This window comes from Triturus cristatus, chromosome 3_2, assembly GCF_964204655.1.
Source record: "Triturus cristatus chromosome 3_2, aTriCri1.1, whole genome shotgun sequence".
Taxonomy (NCBI): domain Eukaryota; kingdom Metazoa; phylum Chordata; class Amphibia; order Caudata; family Salamandridae; genus Triturus; species Triturus cristatus.
In genome coordinates, this window is record NC_140584.1 from 511,951,061 (window position 1) to 511,965,938 (window position 14,878).

A 14,878-nucleotide genomic window follows, 5' to 3' on the forward strand; every position below is an offset into this window, starting at 1 on the left:
CAAACATATCCTTTATGGCGGTGCTATCTGAGGTATCTCTGTTCTGCAGGAGGACCTTTATGGCAATTATGGCCCCACATGGGATATGCCCGCAACCTGTAATGGAGCCCTGAGAAGCCTAGAGAAGGCGCAGTTTGAGATAGGGCCCATGAAGAAGGCATAGGAGTTAGAGCACCTACTTTATTCGATAAAATATAATTTCAGTGGAAACTGCAGTAGCATGCTGGTCAGCCATCTTTTTATGAGGAAGATAAAGTTTTGGTAGTATGACATTCTGCTATTGACTTAGCTGTAAATATATGTGGTATTCTTTGTTTCGCTATGGTTGCTAAATACATGTTTGTTTATTTCTATAGAGATAGGGTGGCGTGCTGAATTCTTACCAGTGGATCACCCTCTGTCAGAATATGAATTTGATGTTATAGTTGGTGCTGATGGTCGACGAAACACGTTGGAAGGTAAGCAAAAAGTGGATCTCTGCTACAGATATTTTAGGTGCATCCTCTAGATGAGCAGTGTGTTTTTTAATTGCTGTTGCATCTTCTGAATGACCTTAGTGTATTTATACTATGAGCTGAAGTTGGTTTTCACGCAACGTGCCCATTGATTGTTACCACTCCCTCAGTCTTTCTGGTCACAGTTGCTGATGCATCGTAGTAAGTACTCCGATGAAGATCTAGCCTCAGAATAATGGAGCTTATTGACCAGTAATGGGGTAATTCCCACTTCATTGATATCCCCAGTCATTGTACTTGTTATACTGACCCTGACTATGGAAGACCTGAACACAGAAGAATTGAGAATAACAATAATTAATCAGGACATTATTCATACTATTTTATTGTGGAGTCCGGCTCTTCTATTGAGCTAGTTGAACTTCATGACTCACAAACGTTCCGCAGAGAGTGCAGAAACCTATTGAAATTCCCTAGGGTTATGTTGGAAATGCAAAGTCTGGGATGGCCAGTAGGAAAGTTACATGCATATGTGAATATTAAATATATTATTACTTGCTGTAAGCCTCTTCTGTAGAACAATTGAAACTGATCAGAAAGTTGATCTGTTGCATCCTCTTTTTTCAAATCAAAATTCAACTGTGAAAAAATGCAACAATTTCTGGGTCTTTCCACATTCTAAATGAGACATGATTTAAATATTATGTGCAGGTTAATAATTGACTGTTTCATCCTGGAGATCTTTGTCTTCTGCTGAGCTCATCAAATAAGAAATATTTTTTTCCTTCAGATACTATCTTACTACATATATTCCAAATGGTAGGCATTCCATTCTTTCTTAAGATGGCTAGGTGGCTTAATACACCAATAAATCTACTACAGGGCCTGTTTTTTTAAAGTCTGCCCTATTAACTCTTTACCCTCGGAAGAGACGAGATCAGCCACCTGCTCACCACTGTCCTCCATGCCTCCATAACCATAGCCAGCTTTCCAGAGGCATAGAAACACATGGAAACACGTGGAGGTTAGACCCCTCCTCAAGAAACCATTGGCAGACCCCAGCGAGTTCCAGAACTGCCATCCATTCTTCCTTCTCCCGTTCCCCCCCAAAGTCCTGGAGAAGGCCATCAACCTCCAACTCACCAAACACCTGGAGAGAAACAACCTGGTGTAGACCCATCCCAATCAGGTTTCAGAGCCAACCAAAGGACTGAGACAGCCGTGATCGCCACAACAGATGACTTCCGCACCTTGCTCGACAGAGGAGACTCAGCCAACCTTATCCTCCTGGACCTCTCCGCAGCTATCAACACCGTCTCGAACAACACACTCATCGATCGTCGCCCCACTAACCAAATGGCCCCAAGATATGGAAAAGTAAAATGGTAGTAACCTTCATTTATTACCATTTTATTTTTCCAAACCCGGCCCTGAGCCGAGTGTCAGGACAGGGGGCGGGGCTTTCTAGTTTCTGCTGCTGCGGTCAGTCAGGCAGCAGCAGAAAGCTGTAAACGGCAGGGCACTTAGGTTTAAACTGTGCATGTCTTTTTGTTCTGCCATCTTGCGACGGCCAGCCAGACATGCACAGTTTGAACCTCTCTAATATAGCTGTTTTCAGACAGCTGGATCAGAGACTGCGTCGAGCTCCAGTGCCCTCGGGAGTGGCGAGAGAGGGCACTGGACATGCTGCATGAAAGCAGCACCAGCATTGGTTACTGCCGCTTCGTGGTCCTGCTGCGTTGGAGCCTGCTTGCTTGCCTGGACCCGAGCAAGGAGGTCGTTGCCCCAGGATTGAAGGTAAGTGTATTTTTTATTTTTATTTGTTAATAACTTATTTTTTCCCTTCCCGCCAACTATCCTCCTTGCATGCCAGCCGCCACTGCCTAAAAAGCACTACATAAATTAGCAATACATACTAAAACATATGAAAAGTACTACATAGTTCTTTCCTTCACATTATGGTAATATGTTATCTGATCACATGTCTAGGATGATTTATGCAGTATGTAATTGCATCTGTGATCTTTTACATCATCGGTGAGGTCATGAACATTGCCTTTGGTGTTTGAGTTATGTCTCGTATTTCTGTTGTGCTAGCTATGGATTGCAGTAATACCCATAATTGCCAATGTTAGTGTTTTTTCTGTTTTAATTCGCAACCATAACTCCTCTTGAGTGACTATATATATATATTGGGCTTCTACAATGGGTAAGCATAGGACAGTGGTTGCAATTATTTCACTGTTTGCCAAAAAAAGACACTGTTAAAGAGTTTATGGTAGAAACTTTGTTTTTGCTGATTATTTAATTGTTTTCAGTTCATTGTCCTGATGTTTCCTTAAGTTACCGAAGTATTTTTTTTCTTCTAAGGATTCAGACGAAAAGAGTTTCGAGGGAAACTGGCGATTGCAATAACAGCAAACTTCATCAACAGAAATACAACGGCGGAAGCCAAAGTGGAGGAAATCAGTGGCGTGGCTTTCATCTTCAACCAAAAATTCTTCCAAGACCTCAAGGAAGAGACGGGTTTGTCCCACTCTCTTACTATATATCATCCCAGTCCCAGCACCATCTGAATGAACCCTAAATTAGAATGCTGAGTTTTATAGTTTTTTAACGTGATAATATGGTTGTATTTATATGTGGAATGCATTACCTTGGATAAAATGTATATTTAAAGGCATGTACCAGTGTTTACATTTAATTGAACTCTTCAGCCATCGTTGTATTTTTTTTTTTTTTAGGGATTGACTTGGAGAATATCGTTTACTACAAAGATAGCACGCACTACTTTGTGATGACGGCAAAAAAGCAGAGCCTTTTGGACAAAGGAGTCATTATCTTTGTAAGTAGTGCTCCGGGCTTCTGTGTAATGAAATTAATAAGCTAGCCCCATAGTACATTAAAGTGAATCGTCTGGAAAGTGTGCATTAATGGGAAAACTCCTTAGCCTGCCAACTACTTTTTTAATTTTCAATCTAGCATTATTGCACTCGGGTACCTTACAGCTTCAATTGACTTCGAATATATACACTAAAACTGCCAGCTTATTTTGTAACATTCTGGCACTTCATTAACAAACTACCTGAGTTTCTCCCTCAAACGAGAGGCCAAGAATGCACATGTGCACAGCTTGTCAGTGTACCTGTGTATAAGCATCCTCATTGAGGGTCGGTATGGAGGCTCCCATGAGGCAGAGCCTCCAGGCCACCTCAATAGCCTGGATGCCACCCACAGGCAGTCACATGAAGGCAGTGTCTGTGGCTCAAACACCTGCCCTACCACTTGCAGTAAGAGGCCTACGCAGGGCATCGCACATTCCTAGGGTAAAAGCCACACCTGTTAAACATGTGCACCTATGCTCTAGGGACCAATGCCTTCTATGCCAATAAAGAAAGAAAAAAGTGATGGGGATAAAGCTTGAATGAATGTCCTCGCCTGGTAATTTCACTGGCCCACACACCAGTCCATTGTTCTTATCGACAACAAATCAATTCAGACAGTCATCAACCATATGCAAATTAGTCTTGGTCGTGCTTCAGTAGGAACAGTCCAAAAGACACCCAGCCATGCCAGAACCCCTCTGAATGGGAACACAAGTAAACTCAGACCAGTTCAGGCCTCTTCTAGCCTTGTAGATAGGGTTCAGCTTGAGTCCTATGGCACAGTGAACATGAGAAGCACATCTGGTATCAGTTGCAGCCGGTGCAGGTAAGAGCGGTGGGGCGGGAGATAAGGGGGGTGACTGATGACGACTAGGGAAAATAAAATGTAAAAAAAGAAAACCACTTAACTTGTGCGTGCTGCATCGCCGAGGCGATGCAGCGAGCTCAAGATAAGTGGTTTTCTTTTTTTTTACATTTTATTTTCCCTTGTCAGTCTACTTCACCCCCATCTCATGCCCCGCCCACCACCCTTACCTGCACCGGCCACAACTGTCTGCTATACTTCACACTTAGCGCATCGCACCGAGGTACACAGAAAAGTGATGGATGGAATTCTTGAATTCATCTCAGCCTCTGGTGGTTACAATGAATCACTTTGCAATTGTTTGTTCCTTTGCCCACCCCCTTAAGTGTTGGAGTTCAATAGGGTAATATTGCCCTGGTCCATATCGCATAGAAACAATGTATCTTTACCCTTCTAATGCACATACATTTGCTATTTGTATTCTTCTTTGTTTGCTCTACCTGTGTAGTTTGGGATACTACGCTTGCTATTTATTTAAGCCAACCGAACAAAATATGTGATTTAAATATACACACTATACATTCGTGTTACTATATTTCTCTGAAGAATCCACTGCCATTTATTGCATACATCTACATCTCGCTAATTGATCAATCTATAGAAGACAACGAGTTTAAAATACTACACACAGTACAATTGAATAGGAACACCAGAGAGTAGAACCAGCAATCTTTTTCTTCTGTCTTAGAACGTGGAGCAGAGAAAAGAGCTATTTGAATGGCTCTGTCTATTAAGCAGTGAGGTTAAGAGTGATCCTATTCAGGATGGGGACATATATTTCGACTTTAGTAGGGCAAATGACGATTTGCCATCCTGTGCCCACATGCTGGCATGGGCAGCCCTGGCTATTTGAAAGGGAAGTCTGGTTGCCTGGCCCTCATCACAGCCTTGCTGGAGAGACATTAGGTGGATGTCAGGCCAGTCACAAATCCCTATCTGAGAAGTCGATATATGGCACTTTGTTATTTAGCAATTATTTCCCGCAATGGTTCCAAACTCCCATCCATGTGGAAGTTCTGCGTGTGGGTTGATAATAGCACAAACATTTCCTGTGCCTTCTGACAAGTAAGAAGCGCAGTCCATGATCCACGTCGGTCTCACCAAGAGAAGGACTTTGATGTAAAGGCTTCGGTGGGAGCCTGTCCTTTCCCAGGGCCTCTACTGTGACATACAGAGTCCAAAAATAGGCATTGTCTACTAACTGTTTAATGATCAAATTCTAAGTGTTCACAAAAATGCATCTGCTCATGACAACCTATGCACAACATAATTAGACCATAGAAAGGTCCCTTCCTATGTCCCTATGTGATTTTTGCAGTGTGAAACAGGGGCATACGTATAAAAGAAGACCCCCCCCCCCAAAAGGCGCAAAGAGTAAGAATGCACAATTAGAAGAGTTACTGTATTCATGTACGAAGACACATGTAACCAACACGGGGGACACATGGTGACCTCCTGAAGATGACGACAACGTGGATCGATACTTGTGACACATCGGTGCCAAAGTGTTCATAATGCTGATAAACTGAAAATGCATTTACCAATGAGTGCATCACAAGTGAGCGTGGTTCTGACTCTCTGTAATCCGAAATCCTCCATGTCTTCACAGGATTACATAGACACGGAGATGCTCCTCAGTGCGGAGAACGTGAACCAGGAGAACCTTCTGTCTTATGCCAGAGAAGCAGCGGACTTCGCCACCAATTACCAGCTGCCTACACTGGACTATGCCATTAACCACTATGGACAACCCGACGTGGCGATGTTCGACTTCACGTCTATGTTGGCTTCTGAAAACGCAGCACTCATCCGGGAGCGTCGCGGCCATTGCCTGCTGGTCGCTCTTGTCGGTGATAGTTTACTCGAGGTATGTAGACATATATAGATATACTGTTTTTGAATTGTCTAATTGATATAGTGTGCAAGCTCCCATCAGCATGACATTCCAGCGCTTTCAGTAGTCCCTGGATACATTTCCATTTGGTTTCAAGGTTTCCTTCCATCGCAAACCAGAGTTTGACTAAATTTGCCTAGATTTGACGTCAGTAGATTGAGTGGGAATATATCTGCCCGTTGGATGTGTTTACTTAAATGAATTGTGAGTGTTAAAACTGAGGCAGGGGATTTGTACCAAGTTACTTAAATATCAACATGATTGGTGCGATTGTCCAGGGCTGATGTACACCTACTTTCCTGTTAGAAACAGTCCTCCTGTGGAATGCCTGTGCACCATTAGAGGTGATGTGCAATATATTTATATTCCAGCACTATTATTTAGGGCGAACAAACCAGGTCTTTTTTAGCACCATGACAACATCGCTTTTTTGGTGTTAATGACCGCTTCAACTTTGGTTCCTATGTAAAGTTTGTGTTTAAAATAATTTGAAAAGTGCCACTGACAGGAAATGTCAGTGGACGGTAGTGGGCTTGTAGAGGCAGACCACTGTAAAACCTTGTCTCACACTCTTGTGCCACCTGCTCCTGTGGTCAATCCGCATTGCAGGACTGAAGCAATGATGGAAGACCCCCAACACCTCCAGCTACCTTGGAGTAGATAGATTTGGAGAGTTGGACAAACTCCGCGGGCCTTCCCAAGACCTGGATTTCTGCTTTGATTTGGAGAGGGCCAGGGACCAGTGACATGCCGTCCCTCTCACCAAGAGTCGCAGAGGGCGGGGGTAGTTGCAAGAAGTTCCATTTCAAACCAGTGTCCTCTCCTGTGGAGTGTTGGGTGGATATGACCCATAAGAGGGCTCAGCTTTTTCCTCTGGCTCAGACTGAGAGGAAATACTTTATTTAGTCTTTCTTCACACAGGCGTTGCCGCGAACCAATAGGAATCACAATTGTCAGCCAATAGAAATAATGCTTTCATCAGCTGGCCCCCTTTTGTATGTAATACGGGCCAAGGTCTGGAAGACTAATCAAATGTAAGGATGCCTTATGTATTAGTTTAGTTCATGATAAAACTCCTGACCTGTAACTGTTTTCTAGCCCTTCTGGCCGATGGGCACAGGTTGTGCAAGAGGATTTCTAGCAGTTTTCGACACGGCGTGGATGGTGAGGGGCTGGGCCCAAGGCGCACCACCCCTGGAGCTGATAGCAGAAAGGTAACTCTTTTTCATAACAATAATAGTTTGTCTTTTATCTGCACTTCTGTTCATGGGAACTAATGTAAGCTATTTTATGTATATGACTAGATATAGAAAAATTTTCTTTAGACGTTTAGCATTGTTAGTTAACTGGGTAGAAAATAATTTCGACTAAGCAGTGGAAAGAAAGGCAAAAACTCTGTAGCTGTTTTGCTTATTATTTGATATCCGTTTGCAGATTTAATATAGAAGGAAGCACAGTACTTTTATTTTCGTAGGGCCACCAAATATGTTTTAGGAATAACATGCACATCTGCTGTGGTTAAGTGAAATAAAGAAATGAAACCTATAGTGTTGCATATTAAAATACAATGTCGTCTTCATTTGTGTCCCATTAAAAAAAGTTACAAAAATAACTATTTACTCGGGCATGAAGCCACTGTAGCATATGCAGCCCCAACACCATTGTAATGCATCGTATTACTCTTAAAACCCACATTTATTCTTCCTTTTTCATTTGGAGAACTTTCGCTTTTGACAGATTGTTGCAAACTCGTCTGCCATAACGAAATACATGTTCTTTCATAATAATGATCTCCTCAGCAATTCTTCGAAGATTTTCCCTAACCACAAGCTTCTTGAAATTCACTAAGACACAAAACATAAAAACAAAATACTGTGAAAGATAGTCCTGCAAAACCCCACTGTTGGCTTTAGATTTTTTCTCGTAAAATAAGGGATTGCAGGTAATTCCTCTGCAGACAAAACGTTTTAATGGGCATTTTTAGATGAAGAACTGTGAAGGCGACCAACCTTGCAAATTTGTGAACTTCCCTCCATGTGAAATTTGTACCTGCAAAATAATAGTTTTCACACACCCTTCCTTTATGCTATGCATCTTGTGTGTGTCTCTGAAGAAAAGGTACTAGTCAAACCCGACCTTGAACAGCACAAAACATAATCAGTCTGGGTATTTCTACTACACAGCTCTGAAGTGAACATTTTCAGTTAGGGCAGAATTCTGGTTTAACCCTAAACCCCTCTCCCAAGTGGACATTCTAGAGAGCGCTTCAGCCCGATAATGATAGGCTTTTAACCCTTGACTTAATGTTGCCAAAGAGGCAAGCATACAGGTCCAGCCCTAAAGTTTTTGATGACAATGCCCACATGCACCGTATCACACATTCCCCGCGCATACACACACACTCGCACACACATTCAAATCCAATGCCATTTTTACCTATTTTTAATCACATGCATCTTTTCCACACTTAAAGAATTATCTGACTTGGAACTCATTGCAGGCAAAAGTCAAGCTCCCATGCTTAGCACATATAAAGAATGCACTTCTGGCATCTAGTAAATGCAAACCTCCCTATTAACTGTAATCTGAGCTTCACCTATGGCTCATGTTGCTATCTGCTCCTGGACTGGGTGTATTGTATGGGAAGTGGGGGAATCCTGGTTTGTCCCTTGTCATCTCTTCCTTGCCAAACCCTGACTATCAAGTTTTAGTGGGAAGTCTGAATTTGGAGAACTCGTTTGGAACCCTGGCGATGCCCATTAGAAGTATGTGCGTCCTCTATATGTGGCATAAGTCTATGGTTCCAGTGGCTAGAGCATCCCTGTTACAGTCAGCAGTAAATTACTTTAGGCCACCAAATCCCTCCTCTGAGAGCATCCTAAATTAAGTGGTTTATTGAACACATTCTTCTTTCTGGGCACTTGAAGCAATGATCTTGGAGAATGTGCTCATTGGGTCATTTTGTCACACAATTCAGGCTTCAGTGTATGGTGAGAAAAGTGCCACCAATAGGTCTGACCATTCAGTCAACCAAATTTAGAACAATAAGGGTACATTTAGTCTTAATCAGAGAGGAATCTTTAACTGTGTGGCAGGCTACTGTACATGACTTGGAGGAGGTAGTTGGAAAGATTTCGGGTGGAGTCTGCTGCGTTCCCTTTGAAGTCTCTGAAGCTAGAGAAGTATGTCATTCTGTTATTACCTCAGGACAATGGTTACTGCACCAACATGTTAGATAATATATCCGTTAAATCACAGATTAATTAAAAAGGCTGCATAGGGGTAGGTACTCTGTACTTCACATGTTGTCTCCGTGCATTATAGTTGCATGCATTACCTGGAGCCACGCTTTCCCATTTAATTCCTCCACTAAGGTAGTTTTGAAAATATCTTCGAAAGTGATGGTGTTTCTTGGTGTGCATTGTCTAGATTCGAAAACATCAACTAAACTCAAACTTTAAAAGAAGAAGAGCTTTTGATAAATTGCCAGAAAATGCAGATTTGATTAAAAACATTAAAATGTTTAGTAAACAGTAGGGCTGAGGGTTGGACTCTGAAATAAATAGGCATCTTTCACTGCATTCCATCTTTCCTGTTGTACATCTACACAAGCTACACAAGCCACATTAAATTGTATTGTTAAAAATGGCATATTTCACCTTGGTAGTAAAAGTAAATCTCATGAAGCTACCCACCATATTTGGTGTCTTGGTCAGTCATTCATCGAGCAAGAATGGCTTCTTATATGGAGAACATGTAGTTATTGGTGCAGAGTGATCCAGCTCATGTACGAGAGCATCAAAGAGACACGTGTGTGTGTGTGTGTGTAAGTGTGTAGGTAAGTAAGCAAGCAAGCAATGCAGTCTTTACCGATGTGTTTTGATCATCTGTGCCTTCATTTCTCAATCTCAGAGAAAGCCTGTATCGGTTGCTGCCTCAGACTACTCCAGAAAACATCAACAAGAACTTTGACCAGTACACAATAGACCCAGGAACACGGTATCCCAACCTGAACTCCAGCTGTGTGAGGCCTCATCAGGTCAGTTTTCTCATTCTCACTCAGAGTATCTGGTTCTGGGGATCCGCATACTTCTTTTCCGACCACTTCTGTTCTGTGCCTTTCTTATCCCCTCGCTCCACTCTCTGCACACATTTGCCACCTACTCATAGCAGGTTAAACCCCCTCGGAAAAGGGACTACTCTGCAAAATACCCCACAGTCATTCTGTGTGTCCATTCTGAGCAGCTCAGCTTATAATTGCACAGTACTTGCTGTGTATTACCACACTGTTCAATACAAAAAAGGGATCCGAGGTCTTTTGTGCAACCCTTGATATTAATTCAAGACAGTGGACTCCTAGCAAAATTATGCCATAGGTAAATAAGTAGTGGTAAGCATGTGAAAGACAGATATATAAAAAAGAGGTAAGAAAAAGAGCTTGATCTAAGGATAATCAGCATCCCATCATTACACTCTGAAAGTGCCCAGTGTCATCATCTGGGGTACCAAACAACTCTTCTCAGAAACCTCATATAACATCGAGGTCATACGAATGAGTTGTATCCTCTTATTAAGAATTCATCCAAGAAAAGAGGAAGAAATATAGAATATAGTTGGAGTGCAATGGAGTGCAATGAAACAAAAAGAGTATTTTTTGTATTTTTAGTGTCATAAAACAGAATACACAATTGACTGGCACTAAGTATATATTTCTAACTTGTGCCCCATCAATCGTATTTCTATCTAAAACCAGTGTAATAAGAAAGAAAAAGCAGTTATACAGTGTTTACTGCTCACTATTCCGAATAGTGAGCAGTAAACACTGTAATAGAAATACGATTGATGGGGCACAAGTTAGAAATATATACTTAGTGCCAGTCAACTGTGTATTCTGTTTTATGACACTAAAAATACAAAAAATACTCTTTTTGTTTCATTGCACTCCAACTATATTCTATATTTCTTCCTCTTTTCTTGGATGAATTCTTGATAAGAGGATACAACTCATTCGTATGACCTCGATGTTATATGAGGTTTCTGAGAAGAGTTGTTTGGTACCCCAGATGATGACACTGGGCACTTTCAGAGTGTAATGATGGGATGCTGATTATCCTTAGATCAAGCTCTTTTTCTTACCTCTTTTTTATATATCTGTCTTTCACATGCTTACCACTACTTATTTACCTATGGCATAATTTTGCTAGGAGTCAACTGTCTTGAATTAATATCAAGGGTTGCACAAAAGACCTCGGATCCCTTTTTTGTATTGAATATTTAGGAAGGGGGATTAGGAATCCTTGAAGGTCTCTAAAGATTTTCCCTCAGACCCTATTTGTTTTGTTTATTACCACACTGTAACAATAATTTAGGCTGTAGAGTTTTTACGCCACCTGTACAGTGGAACTCGTAATCTGGGCCTAGATGGGGAGACGAGGATAAGTCAGTGGTTTGTCTCCAGTCTTTCAATCATTATATTCCTGTGTGAATCTGCCCTCAGTCATAAGCTTATTTGGCTACCATTCCCTCCCTGCATGCCTGGTGGTTTCCTAATAGTGCTCTTGTGCATGTTGTGCTGCAGTATTGTAATTAGTAGAGTATTTGTACCTTGATGAGCTCCACCTAATGTGTCATTTTCAGCAGTCGTACGGTGTTGCAGAGCATTGTGAGTTCGAAGTAGATGTCTGGCTTCATGTATAGGATCTGCTAGAAAAATAAGTCATCATCAAAATATACCTTCAAATTCCCAATTTTTGTATGGATTTTGTGGCGGCCCCAAACTTTGGTTGACAACAGGTAAGTGTTCGCCTGCTGGTCCACGTAAGTGTAGCAGGGACTGGACTTGTGAATGGCCAACGGGCGAAGGCAAGGGGAAACTTTCTCTTTGTCCATCGGCAAGGTCTGACTCCAGATTGTCACTCCCAGAGTATCAAATTAATTTCCACAAAGTTCTTATAGTGACTTGTGACCTCTGCCTCCATAATTTTGCTACAGCGCAGGTGGTTGGAGATAGGATCACAGTTTGCCAGACCTTTGGGTACTTCCATAGCTACTATGTGGTTTGTGAGGAACAAGGTTTGTGAATCTGCCTTCTGATCGGTGGATGGGTCTACTCCATGTGCATGTATGTATTTAATACATTTCATCTGCAGTCACAAATAGTATTTTCCTACTTTCATTTTAACAAAGAATTCTTAAAACTAAGGTCAGTATAAACCGGTTTTCTGCGCAAAAAGCACAATTTATGCCTTACCTATAACCTTTTCGACAGGAGAATCCCAAAAAGTGCCATGAAATGTGTACCCCAATTAGTGCGAACCTCAATAGGGGCAATGAACTCCATACATTTTATCCAGTTCTTTTCTGCATTTAGTAACTGGTTCTTAATGTGAAAATAATTATTCGCCCCTCAATCATTATTTTAGATTAATGTAGATTGATAATCAGATAAACAAACCAGAGAGAGGACAAATTACCCTGATTACGTAGCAGTGAAGTAGTTAAACAGTCTCAACATGTATCCTCCACTGATGAGAGCCAACAGACGATGCTGGCCAAAAAAGACACCATTTCATTAAAACTAGCTTTCTTTCTTGGAAACGGACGGCGCTGTTTGAATGTGTTGTGGACAGTTACATAGATTACTGCAAAAGCAATCTAAACAGATCTCTCCACAACCTCCTCGTGTTTCCACATATTTCACAATGTTAAGATTAGATTAACAGAAAATAAATATAGAAGCAGACCCAGCGTCTTGTGCCCTAATTTCCCGTATACGAGTCTTGTGTCTGCCCAGGCACGGTTTATGGAAGCGTCAATGAATCCCCGTTGTCGAGGCGCCATGGTAATACCTGCTAATGGAAATGCTGCGCTTCAGGGCTAGTTCCTGCTTACGCTGATTACCGAGAATCAGCGTGGAAGATGAGAGGTCGCCGGGGAAGCTTTGTAACTCAATCATATTTTCCAAGTTGTGATTATGTTAATTTGATGCGATTCATGTTTTCAGGTTCTGAAACGGGACTCCACACAGAGCATGGGTCCAAGTCATTATATACTTGATTGTCCGCTTTCCAGTTCTAAGAAGCAAAAAAAAAAACAACTGGTGCTTTGCAGTCTTATCTGCTACACTTTCTGCACAACTGTTTTTTTCTCAAAAGAAATGTTCTGAAACGTGTTTCTTTATTTTTTTTAAGTTGTCCAAAATCCTGGCTTGCTCTCCTATCTCGTTTTGTGCAACTGCAACCGCATAATTTGAAAATCTAGTGATTTCCTGAAAAATAAATGATAAAAGGCCATGCCGCGGTATGTGACAATTTACCAAGGAGCCATTGTTATCCCTAATTGTCGTGTAGTAGCTTGTTGGCAATGAGAGGCTGCCTTAGCATTCCTGTAGACATCATATATTTCTCCGAGACTGGTTGTGTACCCATTGCCATTTATGTACCAAAAATGCCTGTAGCAGCAATTCCGGATTACCAAAAGGCAAAGTAGGCACCGGCCTATGGGCCCCACTCCTGTTATGGGCCCCGTAACAACGGATCGAAATAATATTGATTTGATCTTGGAAGAAAATTACAATCAAGCTTTCTTAAATATTGTTTCCAAAAGCTGGAAAAAAATGAATCGACTCAAAGAAATGAAAACTTTACATTAAAGACTCTCTAGAGAAAATACTGTATTAATGTAATGTACCCATTAGCAACTTAAAGTACATAAACCAGAGACATCAGATTTACTTATCAGTTTGCCTCTTCAAAGCTCATCTTCTGGCAACTGTCAGTTTGTAAAAAAATCCTGTGCATTGGGTATTGGGAGATAATTTGCGGGGGGCCCCTGACATTTCAACGGCATAGGGTCCTCCAATTCGGCACTGTGTGGCAGTGGAAATGACGTCACACACCTTGCCCCTTCAATGACGTCATATGGTTGGCCTCTTAACTCATTATTAATACCTAGTGCAGTCTCTATGCGCTTCTGAGTTCCAGCAAGGGTAAAAAAGGAGACTATATAAAGTAAACATGGCTCCTGCACCTTGCTTCACTTTCTTTCTTTCCTGTTGTCTCATTGACCCTTGAGACTTGTGATAACAAGGACAATGCAAGGGGGAACCCTCCTAACCTCTAATTGTTGACATTTTGTGTAGATGTAGTTGTGCGTTACATATGCTCCTCTAGGTTTGCGGCCAAGATGGCTGACTTCAGGACATTAGCCAAAGCCTACATAAGTTTTCACTGTTTTCACATGCATATCTGTGAGTCCAACAATGTGCCTGGACATTATTATTTTAAAGCGCTCATGACGATTGCGTGTTCTTTTCAGGTGCGGCACTTGTTCCTTACGAGTGAATTGCAGAAATTCCCTGTTGAAAGAGCGAGTTCCATCAGGAGATCGGTCAATCTTTCAAGACATGGTACGCTGTTGTAGTTTAAAAAACTGTAGACATGTTACGCAAACAGTTTGTGATCTTTGTAATGGATTAACGTTGTGCTGTTTGTTCTATCAACAGAATCTGATGTGCGACCTAACAAGCTTTTGACATGGTGTCAGAAGCAGACAGAAGGTTACAAAAACGTAACTGTCACCGACCTGGCGACCTCCTGGAAAAGCGGCCTTGCGCTATGCGCAATAATACATCATTTCCGGCCTGAACTCATGTAAGGAGCATGTACTATCTTCTCATTTCTTTCCACATCTCTTGCATTCAGTCAATCAATAGTTATATGCACGTCAGTTTGGTGAAGAGTTATATTCAGATCGTCTATTGCAATTTTAACATTTTATG

At 41.6% G+C, this 14,878-nt stretch overlaps 1 protein-coding gene across 4 annotated transcripts in view; it reads left to right on the forward strand.

The window, feature by feature from the left end:
• The window catches only part of MICAL2 (microtubule associated monooxygenase, calponin and LIM domain containing 2), an 812,711-nt gene that overhangs the window by 279,455 nt on the left and 518,378 nt on the right, over positions 1 to 14,878 (forward strand). For all 4 annotated transcript variants that reach the window (XM_085648193.1, XM_085648195.1, XM_085648194.1 and 1 more), the window contains exons 5-12: positions 357 to 458; positions 2,826 to 2,981; positions 3,200 to 3,300; positions 5,815 to 6,072; positions 7,198 to 7,313; positions 10,012 to 10,138; positions 14,416 to 14,506; positions 14,603 to 14,750. In XM_085648193.1, coding sequence (XP_085504319.1) covers positions 357 to 458; positions 2,826 to 2,981; positions 3,200 to 3,300; positions 5,815 to 6,072; positions 7,198 to 7,313; positions 10,012 to 10,138; positions 14,416 to 14,506; positions 14,603 to 14,750 — 1,099 coding nt within the window. The remainder of the gene's footprint in view (positions 1 to 356; positions 459 to 2,825; positions 2,982 to 3,199; positions 3,301 to 5,814; positions 6,073 to 7,197; positions 7,314 to 10,011; positions 10,139 to 14,415; positions 14,507 to 14,602; positions 14,751 to 14,878) is intronic.